The sequence below is a fragment of the Leucoraja erinacea genome, chromosome 36, assembly GCF_028641065.1.
Source record: "Leucoraja erinacea ecotype New England chromosome 36, Leri_hhj_1, whole genome shotgun sequence".
NCBI lineage: Eukaryota > Metazoa > Chordata > Chondrichthyes > Rajiformes > Rajidae > Leucoraja > Leucoraja erinaceus.
The window spans coordinates 4,642,246-4,657,950 of record NC_073412.1 but is presented as its reverse complement, the minus strand read 5'-3'; the positions used below and the strand labels follow the sequence as shown (position 1 = coordinate 4,657,950).

Below are 15,705 nucleotides of genomic sequence, written 5' to 3'. Positions count from 1 at the left end.
CTGACCCCTCTCACCCTGGCCCAAACTCTTTGAATCACTTCCCTCTGGAAGGCGACTCCGGACTGTCAAAGCTGCCACAGCCAGACATAAAAACATTTTTTATCCACGAGTAGTTGCTCTACTCAACAGCCAAAAATCTGTAGCCTCCCTTTGATCTGGTATTTTGTTGGTTCACCTGCTAGATCAATGGTGTTTTATCATTAATGTTTTATTATTATTAAAGTTTAGTGTTTTCTGAGTCATTCATAACTGTCACTGTATGTCATGTTGTTACTTGTGGGCGGAGCACCAAGGCAAATTCCTTGTATGTGAATACTTGGCCAATAAACTTACTTACTTACAATAAAAGCCATGGAAATTCTTTTATGTTCACCTGAGATGCTGTAGGTGGTTGGCCACCTTACACCCCAGCGGTATGAATATTGACATCTCTAACTTCAAGTAACACTTGCTTTCCCTCTCTCTCCATCCCTCCCCCTTCCTAGTTCTCCGACTAGTTTGACTGTCCTCCTGATTATATTTTATCTTTGTACCCCTGTGTCTCCCTCCCCTCTGGCTCTCAGTCTGAAGAAGGATCTCGCCCCGAAACGTCACCCATTCCTTCTCTCCAGAGATGCTGCCTGTCCCGCTGAGTTACTCCAGCGTTTTGTGTCTATCTTCGATTTCACGCCTCATCCATAAAATGGCTCCTCTAAGGGTGTGGCTTCCTTCCCGCCTTCACTCCAAATCTCCGGAGTGGAACTTTTGAACCTTCTGATGTTGAACGAGAATGCCATCTCTTGAGCTGATACAAAGTGCCCCCCCCCTTACGTATTGTTAAATCAGGTGAAATCCCAAAGGGTTATCGCTAAGTGCATTACAATAGACAATAGGTGCAGGAGTAGACCATTCGGCCCTTTGAGCCAGCACCGCCATTCAATGTGATCATGGCTGATCATCCCCAATCAGTACCCCATTCCTGCCTTCTCCCCATATCCCCTGATTCCACTATCTTTAAGGGCCCTATCTAGCTCTCTCTTGAAAGCATCCAGAGAACCTGCCTCCACCGCCCTCTGAGGCAGAGAATTCCACAGACTCGCCACTTTCTGTGAGAAAAAGTGTTTCCTCGTCTACGTTCTAAATGGCTTACTCCTTATTCTTAAACTGTGTGTGTGTGGCCCCTGGATCTGGACTCCCCCAACATCGGGAACATGTTTCCTGCCCCTAACGTGCCTTTAACCTCTTCTTCTTGAGTATGGCATGCACAGCCTAAAGTTGTGGGACATCTTGTTCTGTTTGATCTTATTTGATTGTGCACGCCAGGTTGATTGCATTCGTCGAAACAGGGCGGACCACGTGAAGGTTGAAATCTTCCACCGCCAAGCCCTTAACAGTCTTATATGTTTCAATGAGATTTCCTCTCATCCTTCGAATTTCTTTCCTTAGATTTATCAAGTGCCCGACTGGCCAAGGCGAAGGAGGTGGGGGCTGATTTTACCATCAAGGTGGAGAAGGAGACACCTGAGGACTTGGCACAGAAAGTGCAGGCGGCTCTTGGTTCAATGCCATTCACCACCATCGAGTGCACTGGGGCAGAGTTCTGTGTCCAGGCTGCAGTCTACGTGAGTATGAGCTCAGAGTCATAGAGTCTTACAGTGCGGAAACAGGCCCTTCTACACTAGTCCCACCAGCCTGCGTTTTGGTCCATATCCCTCGAGAACCTGTCATATCCACATACCTGTGTTTAAGAAGGAACTGCAGATGCTGGAAAATCGAAGGTAGGCAAAAGTGCTGGAGAAACTCAGCGGGTGCGGCAGCATCTATGGAGCGAAGGAAATAGGCAACGTTTCGTCCCGAAACCCTTCGGGTTTCGACCCGAAACGTTGCCTATTTCCTTTGGGTTTCGGCCCGAAACGTTGCCTATTTCCTTTGGGTTTCGACCCGAAACGTTGCCTATTTCCTTTGGGTTTCGACCCGAAACGTTGCCTATTTCCTTTGGGTTTCGACCCGAAACGTTGCCTATTTCCTTTGGGTTTCGACCCGAAACGTTGCCTATTTCCTTTGGGTTTCGGCCCGAAACGTTGCCTATTTCCTTTGAGTTTCGGCCCGAAACGTTGCTGCACCCGCTGAGTTTCGCCACCACTTTTGTCTACCAACATAGATCAGTGTTCGGAGGCTTTGGGCCTGGATCTCAGTTTCCCTCCCCCCCCCCGGACTCACAGTCTCAAAAAGGATTTGGACCCGAAGGATGGAAATAATAGAAGATTGATAAGACAGAGGTGTAGTCTCTAGTGCTGAATCTGTTCAAATTTAATGTATTTTATCTGAATGTCCCATTTGTGAGTCACGCAGGTAGCGTGCGAAGATTTTGTGAATCCCAAAATCCTGGGGCGCCGCGCGCCGCCCTTCCTGCGCCACCACGTCTCACCACGCGCCATGCACGGGTCGCGACTCGTGTAAATAGCGCCCAAGTGGGACAGGCCCTTAAGATGTGATTTCTCTCGTTCCCAGTCGACTCAATCCGGAGGGACTGTGCTCCTGGTGGGACACGGCCCAGATTTAGTGAGTGTGCCTCTTCTAAACGCTGCCATCCGGGAGGTGGACATCCGCGGCATGTTCCGATACTGCAACACGTAAGTCCTTCTACTTGCCCGTTGCCCACGGTTGCTTAACTTTGACCCTTAACATCAGTTAAAGCAGTGGGCGGCACAGACACACAGAATCTGAAGTCAACTTTGTCGTCATATGTAAATACATAGACAATAGGCGCAGAAGGAGGCCATTCGGCCCTTCGAGCCAGCACTGCCATTCAATGTGATCCTGGCTGATCATCCACAGTCAGTACCCCGTTCCTGCCTTCTCCCCATATCCCTTGATTCCGTTAGCCCTTAGAGCTCGATCTAACTCTCTTTTGAATACATCCAGTGAATCTGCCTCCACTGCCTTATAGAAACACAGAAATTGGGTGCAGGAGTAGGCCATTCGGCCCTTCGAGCCTGCACCGCCATTCAATATGATCATGGCTGATCATCCAACTCAGTATCCCGTACCTGCCTTCTCTCCATACCCCCTGATCCCCTTAGCCACAAGGGCCACATCTAACTCCCTCTTAAATATAGCCAATGAACTGGCCGAGAATTCCACAGGTTCACAAAAGCTTTTCCTCATCTCAGTTCTAAAATGGCCTACCCCTTATTCTTAAACTGTGGCCCTGGTTCTGGACACCCCCTCCCCTCCAACATCGGGAACATGTTTCCTGCCGCTAGCCTGTCCAACCACTTAATAATTTTATATGTTTCTATAAAATGCCTCTCATCCTCAAATTCCAGTGAATATTCAATTCAATTCAATTCATTTCAAAGCACTTTATTCGTCCCCGAGGGGCAATTTAAAAGGGCGCATTACAGTAGCTTTTTAAAAAGGGACACAATCAACAAACATAAGCAGCACGCATACTGCACAATCAACCAGCACACGCATTTCACAGACATAGAAACATAGAAATTAGGTGCAGGAGTAGGCCATTCGGCCCTTCGAGCCTGCACCGCCATTCAATATGATCATGGCTGATCATCCAACTCAGTATCCCGTACCTGCCTTCTCTCCATACCCTCTGATCCCCTTGGCCACAAGGGCCACATCTAACTCCCTCTTAAATATAGCCAATGAACTGGCCTCAACTACCCTCTGTGGCAGAGAGTTCCAGAGATTCACCACTCTCTGTGGGAAAAAAGTTCTCCTCATCTCGGTTTTAAAGGATTTCCCCCTTATCCTTAAGCTGTGACCCCTTGTCCTGGACTTCCCCAACATCGGGAACAATCTTCCTGCATCTAGCCTGTCCAACCCCTTAAGAATTTTGTAAGTTTCTATGAGATCCCCTCTCAATCTCCTAAATTCTAGAGAGTATAAACCAAGTCTATCCAGTCTTTCTTCATAAGACAGTCCTGACATCCCAGGAATCAGTCTGGTGAACCTTCTCTGCACTCCCTCTATGGCAATAATGTCCTTCCTCAGATTTGGAGGAACACTGCACAATCACACAACACACACCGCACATCAACATTCAACACATAGCAATAGTTTTTAAAGTGCTTCCTAAGTGCCTCAATTAAAAAGTGCATATAGAAGGTTATTTCATTTCATATGTTCATAAGTCAGTGATCAGCATTAAAAATCTGGACAGCCCTGGGGATGAAGGTTGCCTTCCTCCTCTGTGTCCGGCAACCCGCCCAGTCGCTCCATTCTTTCACCATATGACAGTCCCACCATCCTGGGATTAACCTTGTAAGCCTACGCTGCACTCCCTGAATAGCAAGGAGGTCCTTCCTCAAATTAGGAGATCAAAACTGCACCTAATACTCCAGGTGTGGTCTCACCAGGGCCCTGTACAACTGCAGAAGAACCTTTTTGCTCCTATACTCAACTCCTCTCGTTATGAAGGCCAACAGGACATTAGCTTTCTTCACTGCCTGCATGCTGTACCTGCATGCTTACTTTCAGTCCAGTTTGTTGTGGTTTGATATGGCTAAAGGAAGAGCCGATCCTGGACTGACTCTGGACTCTGGTCCTGTCCATGGGGGGGAAACATAGAAACATAGAAACACAGAAATTGGGTGCAGGAGTAGGCCATTCGGCCCTTCGAGCCTGCACCGCCATTCAATATGATCATGGCTGATCATCCAACTCAGTATCCCGTACCTGCCTTCTCTCCATACCCCCTGATCCCCTTAGCCACAAGGGCCACATCTAACTCCCTCTTAAATATAGCCAATGAACTGGCCTCAACTACCCTCTGTGGCAGAGAGTTCCAGAGATTCACCACTCTCTGTGTGAAAAAAAAGTTTCTTCTCATCTCGGTTTTTTAAAGAATTTCCCCTTTATCCTTAAGCTGTGACCCCTTGTCCTGGACTTCCCTAACATCGGGAACAATCTTCCTGCATCTAGCCTGTCCAACCCCTTAAGAATTTTGTAAGTTTCTATAAGATCCCCTCTCAATCTTCTAAATTCTAGAGAGTATAAACCAAGTCTATCCAGTCTTTCTTCATAAGACAGTCCTGACATCCCAGGAATCAGTCTGGTGAACCGTCTCTGCACTCCCTTTATGGCAATAAATGGGGGGAGGACTGGCCAAATGTTGTGCCTTCCACCACAGTGATGAATGCTGTGGTGGATGTTTGTGTTACAGTTTTATTGTGGTTGTGTGCTCTTTATTATTGTACTGCTGCTGACAACCCAAGTTCCCACCGACCCTGGTTGTGTGGCAATACATTACATCTAATCTAATCTAATCTAATCTAATCTAAAACATCAGGTTTCATCTGCTTGAAACAGCTTCCGAATTTGGTAGTTAATGTGTTGAACTCATTGCCACAGAGTGCTGTCGAGGCCAAGTCAGTGGATATATTTTAAGGCACAGATAGACAAGTTCTTGATTGGAACAGCTGTCACGGGTTATGGGGAGAAGGCAGGAGAATGGGATTAGGTGGCAGCGATCAGCCATGATAGAATGGCGGAGTAGACTCGATGGGCCGAATGGCCTAATTCTACCCCTATAACGTGAATTATCATAGGACCCCCTAGAATGTCATAGAGTCATAGAACACGGAACAGACCCTTCGGCCCACCTTGTCCATGCCGACCGTTGGCATTCTGGGCTAGCCCCATTTGGACCATAGCCCTCTAAACTCTTCCTATCAATATATCTGTCCAAATGTGTTTGCAAAGTCGTAGTTGTATCTGCAGTTTGGGCAGGTCACTGTGAGGGAGTGTTTATAGTGTGAACATTGCCAGCTGTCTGTCTCGATGGTGTGAGTGCGTTCATCCACTCAGCGTTGCAGGTTGTGTGCTATACATATAAGTTGATTAGGGTAGACAAAAGTGCTGGAGAAACTCAGCGGGTGCAGCAGCATCTATGGAGCGAAGGAAATAGGCAACGTTTCCGCCCAAAACCTTTCTTCAAGGTATAACTTGATTAGTACGGGTGTCAGGGGTTACATAGACATACAAACATAGACAATAGTTGCAGGAGTAGGCCATTCGGCCCTTCGAACCTGCACCGCCATTCAATATGATCATGGCTGATCATCCAACTCAGTATCCCATCCCTGCCTTCTCTCCATACCCCCTGATCCCTTTAGCCACAAGGGCCACATCTAACTCCCTCTTAAATATAGCCAATGAACTGGCCTCAACTACCTTCTGTGGCAGAGAATTCCCACAGATTCACCACTCTCTCTGTGTGAAAAATGTGTTTTTCTCATCTGGGTCCTAAAAGACTTCCCCCTTATCCTTAAACTGTGACCCCTAGTTCTGGACTTCCCCAACATCGGGAACAATTTTCCTGCATCTAGCCTGTCCAACCCCTTAAGAATTTTATACGTTTCTATAAGATCCCCCCTCAATCTTCTAAATTCTAGTGAGTACAAGCCGAGTCTATCCAGTTTTCCCAAGAATTAGTCTGGTGAACCTCTCTGTATATGAAAGTCCTGACATCCTAAGAATCAGTCTGGTGAACCTTCTCTGTACTCCCTCTATGGCAAGAATGTCTTTCCTCAGATTTGGAGACCAAAACTGTACACAATACTCCAGGTGTGGTCTCACCAATACCCTGTACAACTGCAGTAGAACCTTCCTGCTCCTATACTCAAATCCTTTTGCAATGAAAGCTAACATACCATTTGCTTTCTTTACTGCCTGCTGCACCTGCATGCCTACCTTCAATGACTGGTGTACCATGACACCCAGGTCTCGCTGCATCTCCCCCTTTCCCAATCGGCCACCATTTAGATAATAGTCGGCTTTCCTGTTTTTGCCACCAAAATGGAAAACCTCACATTTATCCACATTATACTGCATCTGCCAAACATTTGCCCACTCACCCAGCCTATCCAAGTCACCTTGCAGTCTCCTAGCATCCTCCTCACAGCTAACACTGCCCCCCAGCTTAGTGTCATCCGCAACACTGCCCCCCAGCTTAGTGTCATCACCTATTCTTTCGTTCCATAGATGCTGCCTCACCCGCTGAGTTTCTCCAGCATTTTTATCTACCTTCCTTATGACCTTGATAACTTTCAGTGATTTCATTTCCAGACAAAATTTACCCATAGAATTTCAATCCAAATGTGTCAAAAGCAAGGAGCATGCTATTCTAATCTTCTTTGGCAACTTTTGTGTAATCACTTCTGGCTGAGTAAATAGCCGACCAGGAAGAAGGAAGTCTTAGGACAGAAAATATGAAACAATGCGCTTGTTTTGAATCGCCCCAATAAAAGCCATATCATTTACAGCGGTTTCCCAATAGCCTTGAAAAATGGCCTTCGATTTTCCTCACACTCCCTGAAACTCAACGCTTGTCAAACATAAACATAACCACTGGCTTGTTCAAGGGCAGGACTTTTTGTATGTGACGGCTGGTGGGGTGAAAGGTGAGGACTAGGGGGACTCGGCCCTTGTTGCGAGTGCGGGGATGGGGAGAGAGAGCAGTGTTGCGGGGTATGGAAGAGACCCTGGTGCGAGCCTCATTTATGGTGGAGGAGGGGAACCCCCGTTCCCTGAATAATGAGGACATTTCAGATGTCCTGGTGTGGAACGCCTCATCCGTGGAGCAGATGCGGCGTAGACGGAGGAATTGGGAGTAGGGGATGGAGTCCTTACAGGAAGCAGGGTGGGAAGAAGTGTAGTCCAGATAGCCATGGGAGTCAGTGGGTTTATAGTGTATGTCGGTCAGAAGTCTATCACCTGCAATGGAGATAGTGAGGTCAAGGAATGGTAGGGAAGTGTCGGAAATGGTCCAGGTGTATTTGAGTGCCGGATGGAAGTTAGTGGTGAAGTGGATGAAGTCAGTCAGTTGTGTGCGGGTGCAGGAGGTGGCACCAAAGCAGTCGTCGATGTAGCGGAGGTAGAGGTTGGGGATGGGGCCCTGGTATGTATTGAACAAGGATTGCTCGACGTAACCTACAAATAGGCAGGCATAGCTGGGGCCCATGCGTGTGCCCATAGCTACGCCTTGTATTTGGAGGAAATGGGAGGAGTCGAACGTGAAGTTATTGAGGGGTTGTTCACTGGCTTGTTCCACTGGCTTGTTCACCTTGGTTTTCGCTAATTCTTTCACCTTCCAAGCTCGGTATCTGAACGTCACAGAGTGACACCGCGTGGAAACAGGCCCTTCGGCCCAACTTGCCCATACCGGCCAACATGCCCCAGCTACACGTCCCACCTGCCTGCGTTTGGCCCATGTCCCTCCAAACCCGTCCTGTCCATGTACCTGTCTAAGGTAGACAAAAGTGCTGGAGAAACTCAGCGGAAATAGACAACGTTTCGGGCCGAAACCCTGAAGGAAATAGGCAACGTTTCGGGTCTATTTCCTTCGCTCCATAGATGCTGCTGCAACTGTTGAGTTTCTCCAGCACTTTTGTCTCCCTTCGATTTTCCAGCATCCGCAGTTCCTTCTTAAACACATGTACCTGTCTAACTGTTTCTTAAACGTTGAGATTAGTCCCTGCCTCAACCACCTCCTCTGGCAGCTTGTTCCAACAAAGCTTGTTTCACACCCTTTGTGTGAAAAGGTTACCCCTCAGATTCCTATTAAATCTTTCCCCTTCACCTTAAACGGGCAGTGGATCGGTGCTTATTCAGACCTTTGAGGCAAATTCTTGATTCGAACTTGATTCGTAGGCAGGAAAATGGGATAAGGGGCAGAGATAGGCCATGATTGAATGGCGGAGTAGACTCGACGGGCCGATCGGCCTAATTCTACCCCTATAACTTGTGAACTTGTGATTCGGTGAAATCAATTTGCTAGTGCATTGGTCACAGCAGCGTGCCTGAATGTAGGGACCAGCTTTGCTGTCAGGGGGTGACAATAACGAGAGGGGAAGAGATAAGGTAAATGCACAGTCTTTTACCCAGAGGAGGGGAATCAAGATCCACAGGACATGGGCTTAAGGCGAGAGGGGAAACATAGAAACATAGAAATTAGGTGCAGGAGTAGGCCATTCGGCCCTTCGAGCCTGCACCGCCATTCAATATGATCATGGCTGATCATCCAACTCAGTATCCCGTACCTGCCTTCTCTCCATACCCTCTGATCTCCTTAGCCACAAGGGCCACATCTAACTCCCTCTTAAATATAGCCAATGAACTGTGGCCTCAACTACCCTCTGCGGCAGAGAGTTCCAGAGATTCACCACTCTCTGTGTGAAAAAAGTTCTTCGGTTTTAAAGGATTTCCCCCTTATCCTTAAGCTGTGACCCCTTGTCCTGGACTTCCCCAACATCGGGAACAATCTTCCTGCATCTAGCCTGTCCAACCTCTTAAGAATTTCGTAAGTTTCTATAAGATCCCCTCTCAATCTCCTAAATTCTAGAGAGTATAAACCAAGTCTATCCAGTCTTTCTTCATAAGACAGTCCTGACATCCCAGGAATCAGTCTGGCGAACCTTCTCTGCACTCCCTCTATGGCAATAATGTCCTTCCTCAGATTCGGAGACCAAAACTGTATGCAATACTCCAGGTGTGGTCTCACCAAGACCCTGTACAACTGCAGTAGAACCTCCCTGCTCCTATACTCAAATCCTTTTGCTCTGAAAGCCAACATACCATTCGCTTTCTTCACTGCCTGCTGCACCTGCATGCCTACCTTCAATGACTGGTGTACCATGACACCCAGGTCTCGCTGCATCTCCCGCTTTCCCAATCGGCCACCATTTAGATAATAGTCTGCTTTCCCGTTTTTGCCACCAAAATGGATTTAGTAGGAACTTGAGAGGCAACTGTTTAACTCAGGATATATGGAGTGAACTGCCAGCAGTTGCAGTTGAGGCAACATTTAATAGACAGATGCATGGATAGGAAAGATTTAGAGGGGATATAGACTAAATGCGGGCCAATGGGACTATCTTAGAAGGGACATCTTGGTCAACATGGATGATTTGGGCCGAGTGGCCTGTGTCTGTTTTGTATGACTCCCTGACTTTAAATTTTTAATTGCATTTTATTATCTTGTATATTTTGAAATATTCACCTGATGATTCACAAATATAAAACATGTTTTGATAACCAGGTTGTTTGCTAAACTGAGACATAATATGCAGTAAAACCTCACCTATAGCTTGAGCAATGACATACATGTTTTCAGCGCTTTCATAGGTGTGAAACAGCTTTGATTTAATTAAATTGCAGTGCCTAACTAGATCACTGATAAAACTACATAGCAGAAAACAAATAAAACATACTACGTTAACTGATGGAAGATAAATTGGATAGACATATGGATGAGAAGGGAGTGGAGGGTTATGGTATGAGTGCAGGCAGGTGGGACTAAGGGGGAAAAAAAAATTGTTCGGCACGGACTTGTAGGGCCGAGGTGGCCTGTTTCCGTGCTGTAATTGTTATATGGTTATATGGTTATTCCACAGGGAGATTATTCAAAGGGAGTGTCTCTCTTTTCTAAATCTGAATCATGCAGTCAGGTTCGTGCAATGGTGGCAGTGAAGGCTGATTCATTAGCTGAAGAAACCCAGTATCACGCAAGCACACGTGTGTGCGTTCAGTCCTGATGTGCCAAGCAGTTGGTTCAACTTTTGCACACACACAGAGTTGTGAGTCTGTGGAATTCCCTGCCTCAGAGGGCGGTGGAGGCCAGTTCTCTGGATACTTTCAAGAGAGAGCTAGATGGGGCTCTTAAAGATAGCGGAGTCAGGCGATATGGGGAGAGAAGGCAGGAACGGGGTACTGATTGGGGATGATCAGCCATTGAATGGCGGTGCAGGCTCGAAGGGCCGAATGGCCTACTCCTGCACCTATTGTCTATTGTCTATTGTCTATTGTCTATTGTCTATTAACTTGGCCCTTCATGAAGTTCCTACTATTACAGAAGCCAAGTCTTCAGCCAACTTTTTCCGCTCTTTGCGATATCAGAAAATGACGGATAACACCGGAAATGGCAAAGATGATATGACAAAGATTACGTTCCAGATATACTAACGAAGACCTGTGCTCCAGAATTAGCTAGAACCCTACCCAAGCTCTGTCAGTAGAATGACAACTTAACAATCTATCTAACATAGAAACATAGAAACATAGAAATTAGGTGCAGGAGTAGGCCATTCGGCCCTTCGAGCCTGCACCACCATTCAATATGATCATGGCTGATCATCCAACTCAGTATCCCGTACCTGCCTTCTCTCCATACCCTCTGATCCCCTTAGCCACAAGGGCCACATCTAACTCCCTCTTAAATATAGCCCATGAACTGGCCTCGACTACCCTCTGTGGCAGAGAATTCCAGAGATTCACCACTCTCTCTGTGTGAAAAAAGTTCTTCTCATCTTAGTTTTAAAGGATTTCCCCCTTATCCTTAAGCTGTGACCCCTTGTCCTGGACTTCCCCAACATCGGGAGCAATCTTCCTGCATCTAGCCTGTCCAACCCCTTAAGAATTTTGTAAGTTTCTATAAGATCCCCTCTCAGTCTCCTAAATTCTAGAGAGTATAAACCAAGTCTATCCAGTCTAACAATGAAAAACATTGCCCATTCACAAAATAAACAGGATAAATCTAATCCGACTAATTCCCGCGCAACCAGTCAGCTTTTAGTCATCTGTAAAGTGATGGAACTCTAGTTCAGTTTCGTTTATTGCCACATGTACCGAGGTATAATGAAAAGCCTTTGTTGTGTGCTATCCAGTCAGAGGAAAGACAATATATGATTATGATCGAGGTGTGTGCAGTGTATAGATAGATACATGATAAGGGAAGACACAAAATGCTGGAGTAACTCAGCGGGCCAGGCAGCATCTCTGGAGAGAAGGAATGGGTGACGTTTCGGGTCGAGACCCTTCTTCAGACTGAGAGTCGGGGGAGTGGGCGGGACAAAGATAGAATGTAGTCAGAGACAGACAGGTCGGGGAACTGGGAAGGGGGAGGGGATGGAGAGAGACGGAAAGCAAGGGCTATTAGAAGTTAGAGAAGTCAATGTTCATACCGCTGGGGTGTAAGCGGCCCAAGCGAAAGATGAGGTGCCGTTCCTCCAATTTGCACTTGGCCTCACTCTGACAGTGGAGGATTGGGAATGGGAAGGGGGAGTTGAATTGCTGAGCAGCCGGGAGATCAGGTGGGTTAAGGCGGAACTGAGCGGAGGTGTTGAGCAAAATGATCGCCGCGCCTGCCCTTGGTATCGCCGATGTAGAGACGTTGACACCTGGAACAGCGGGAACAGTAGATGAGATTGGAGGAGGTGGGGAGGGGGTTGGTTTGGGTGGGGAGGGACGGGGTTACCAGGGAGTTTCAGAGGGAACAGTAGAAATGGGTGGAGATGGGAAGATATGGCCAGTAGTGGGATTACATTGGAGGTGGCGGAAATGTTGAAGGATTATATGCTGTTATAATATAATACCATTTTGCCGAACACCTCCACTTGCAGCACCGGACACCCACGTTCCATCCTCCAGCATTTTAAGGCAGCAACTTCACCGCTGCCCTTTACATAATTTCATGCAAATGCATGTGTGATTTGTTTATTTAAGCTTAGAATAATGTTCGGAGCAATGTAGCAACAACAGGAAATATAACGCAATCTCTGTGCATCGTTCCGTTTCTTTGCCTTTTCCTTTTGTAGACTTAGTTAATATTTATGAGGCAAAAATCTTTCAGTGGTTTCTCACCAACTGTAACCAAAGAATTCCCCTTTTAAGCCTTTTGTTAGTCGGTTCGATCTGCCAAAAAGTGCATTAGCACTACTTAGAAACATAGAAATTAGGTGCAGGAGTAGGTCATTCGGCCCTTCGAGCCTGCACCGCCATTCAATATGATCATGGCTGATCATCCAACTCAGTATCCCGTACCTGCCTTCTCTCCATACCCCCTGATCCCCTTAGCCACAAGGGCCACATCTAACTCCCTCTTAAATATAGCCAATGAACTGTGGCCTCAACTACCCTCTGTGGCAGAGAGTTCCAGAGATTCACCACTCTCTGGGTGTGAAAAAAGTTCTTCTCATCTCATACTTGTAACATTACTTTTAAGTAACGCACATAAACACAAGGGTCGTCCAAAAGGCAGCTGCTCCCATTCCACATTGGACCAGAGGTCACCGCCTCAGAATTAAAGGACGTTCCTTTAAGAAGGAGATGAGGAGGAATTTCTTTAGTCAGAGGGTGGTGAATCTGTGCAATTCTTTGCCACAGAAGGTTGTGGAGGCCAAGTCAATGGATATTTTAAGGCAGAGATAGATAGATTCTTGATTAGTATGGGTGTCAGGGGTTATGGGGAGAAGGCAGGAGAATGGGGTTAGGCAGGAGAGATAGAAACATAGAAAATAGGTGGAGTAGGCCTTCGAGCCTGCACCGCCATTCAATATGACCATGGCTGATCATCCAACTCAGTATCCTGTACCTGCCTTCTCTGCATACCCCCTGATCCCTTTAGCCACAAGGGCCACATCTAACTCCCTCTTAAATATAGCCAATGAACTGTGGCCTCAACTACCCTCTGTGGCAGAGAGTTCCACAGATTCACCACTCTCTGTGTGAAAAAATAGATAGATCAGCCATGAGCGAATGGCGGAGTAGACTTAGGTCATAAGGTCATCAGCCATGATCACGTTGAATGGCGGTGCTGGCTTGAAGAGCCAAATGGCCGACTCCAGCACCTATTGTCTATTGTCTATTGTAATAGGAGCAGATTTAGGTCATTCGGCCCATCAAGTCTTAGGTTTAAGGTAAGGTGGGGCAACGTTTAAAGGGGATGTACAGGACACTTCTTTCTACGCAGAGAGTGGTGGGTGTGTGGAACATGGCGCCAGGGATGGTGGTGGAGGCAGTGACAATAGGCTTTTACTTAGCACAGGGATGTGCATGGAATGGAGGGATATGGATCAGGTGAAGGCAGAAGGGGTTAGTATAACTTGGCATTGCGTTTGGAGCTGCACTGTGTACTAAAGGTCCTGTTCTGTCTTCCATCTTCTTGTGTATTGATACAAGTTGCTGACGTGTTGTTGTTTCAACCCATTGACATTTGGCGAAATGCAGACTCCCTTTACATCTCCATCGGAATCAAGGGGCGTGGGGAGAAAGCAGGAACGGGATACTGATTCTGGATGATCAGCCATGATCACATGGAATGGTGGTGCTGGCTCGAAGGGCCGAATGGCCTCCTCCTGCGCCTGTATTCCATTTTTCTACGTTTCTGTCTCCACACCAGGTATCCCATGGCAATTGCGATGCTGGCGTCGAAGAGAGTGAACGTGAAGCCTCTGATCACTCATCACTTCCCGTTGAGCCAGGCCATTGAAGCATTTGAAACGACAAAGAAACAGCTGGGGATTAAAGTGATGTTGAAGTGTGATTAAACCGGCATCTGCAGTTCCTTCCTACACAAGTGTGAATGGTTGTCAGGTATGTGTGTGTGAGCTTGGGCAACTTAACTCTTCAAGACAGACCTCCAACACTCAAGCAAGGAACTAGCTCTTTTCTCCCCAAAGCACGTCTCCGCCAAGCATCATTAAAGTATTTTCTTTTTTATCGATGTTGTATTCAACTTTGCTTTTAGTTACACAAAAAAGCTGGAGAAACTCAGCGGGTGCAGCAGCATCTATGGAGGGAAGGAAATAGGCAACGTTTCGGGCCGAAACCCTTCTTCAGTCTGAAGCATCTATGGAGTGAAGGAATGGGTGACGTTTCGGGGTCGAAATCCTGAAGGAAATAGGCAACGTTTCGGGTCGAAACCCGGAAGGGTTTCGGCCCGAAACGTTGCCTATTTCCTTCCCTCCATAGATGCTGCTGCACCCGCTGAGTTTCTCCAGCTTTTTTGTGTACCTTTGCTTTTAGTGATACAGCGCGGAAACAGGCCCTTCGGCCCACCGGGCCCGCGCCGACCAGCGATCCCCGCACATTAACACACTAGGGACGATTTTACACGCACACCAAGCCAATTCACCTGCAAACCTGGTATGTCTTTGGAGTGTGGGAGGAAACCGAAGATCTCGGAGAAAACCCACACAGGTCACGGGGAGAACTTACAGACAGCACCCGTAGTTGGGATCGAACCCGGGTCTCCGGCGCTACAGGCGCTGTAAGGCAGCGACTTTACCGCTGCGCCACCATGGCCGTCCCAATAATAGAAACAAATGTTGTTCCATTTAAGCCGAGGATCTAGGTGTGGAACAATGGGCAATGGGCCACGCCCAAACCTTTGTGTCAGTAGACTATGGAATGGAGCCAATACCAGGTGCGTGCTCCATTATAGTGCCGAACCACTGATTTTTTTTCTCCAATAAAAATTTGATTTTCAGAAATGAAGCCTTAACAAAAATACTGAATTTCTCAGCAGGAACCTGTGTGCAATGATTGCCAGCTCGATATCCTCCACTGTACCAAAGACACACCTAAAATTAACTGAAGAAGGGTTTCGACCCGAAACGTTGCCTATTTCCTTCGCTCCATAGATGCTGCTGCACTCGCTGAGTTTCTCCAGCATTTTTGTCCACCTTCGATTTTCCAGCATCTGCAGTTCCTTCTTAAACCTAAAATTAACTTAATTAGTTCTAAGATGCACATGGAGCATTAAGAGTGCATTATAAATATAAGTCATTTCTTTTTTTGAATTCATAGCTGGTGCCCAACAGATTTTAACATTGCTGAGGAATTAGGGGTCGGCCATTTAGGACTGAGGTGAGGCAAAATTTCACCCAGAGAGTTGTGAATCTGTGGAATTCTCTGCCACAAAAGACA

General features: G+C 47.0%; 1 protein-coding gene across 2 annotated transcripts in view; it reads left to right on the top strand.

The window, feature by feature from the left end:
- Nucleotides 1-14,469, top strand: part of LOC129713470 (sorbitol dehydrogenase-like) — a 43,199-nt gene extending 28,730 nt beyond the window's left edge. Inside the window, exons 7-9 of one of the 2 annotated variants that reach the window (XM_055662519.1) lie at nucleotides 1,426-1,601; nucleotides 2,491-2,612; nucleotides 14,177-14,469. In XM_055662519.1, the coding sequence (XP_055518494.1) occupies nucleotides 1,426-1,601; nucleotides 2,491-2,612; nucleotides 14,177-14,324 (446 nt within the window). In that variant the 3' untranslated portion in view covers nucleotides 14,325-14,469. The remainder of the gene's footprint in view (nucleotides 1-1,425; nucleotides 1,602-2,490; nucleotides 2,613-14,176) is intronic. The other variant, XM_055662520.1, reaches the window with a different exon arrangement.
- The last annotated feature ends 1,236 nt before the right edge of the window (nucleotides 14,470-15,705 follow it).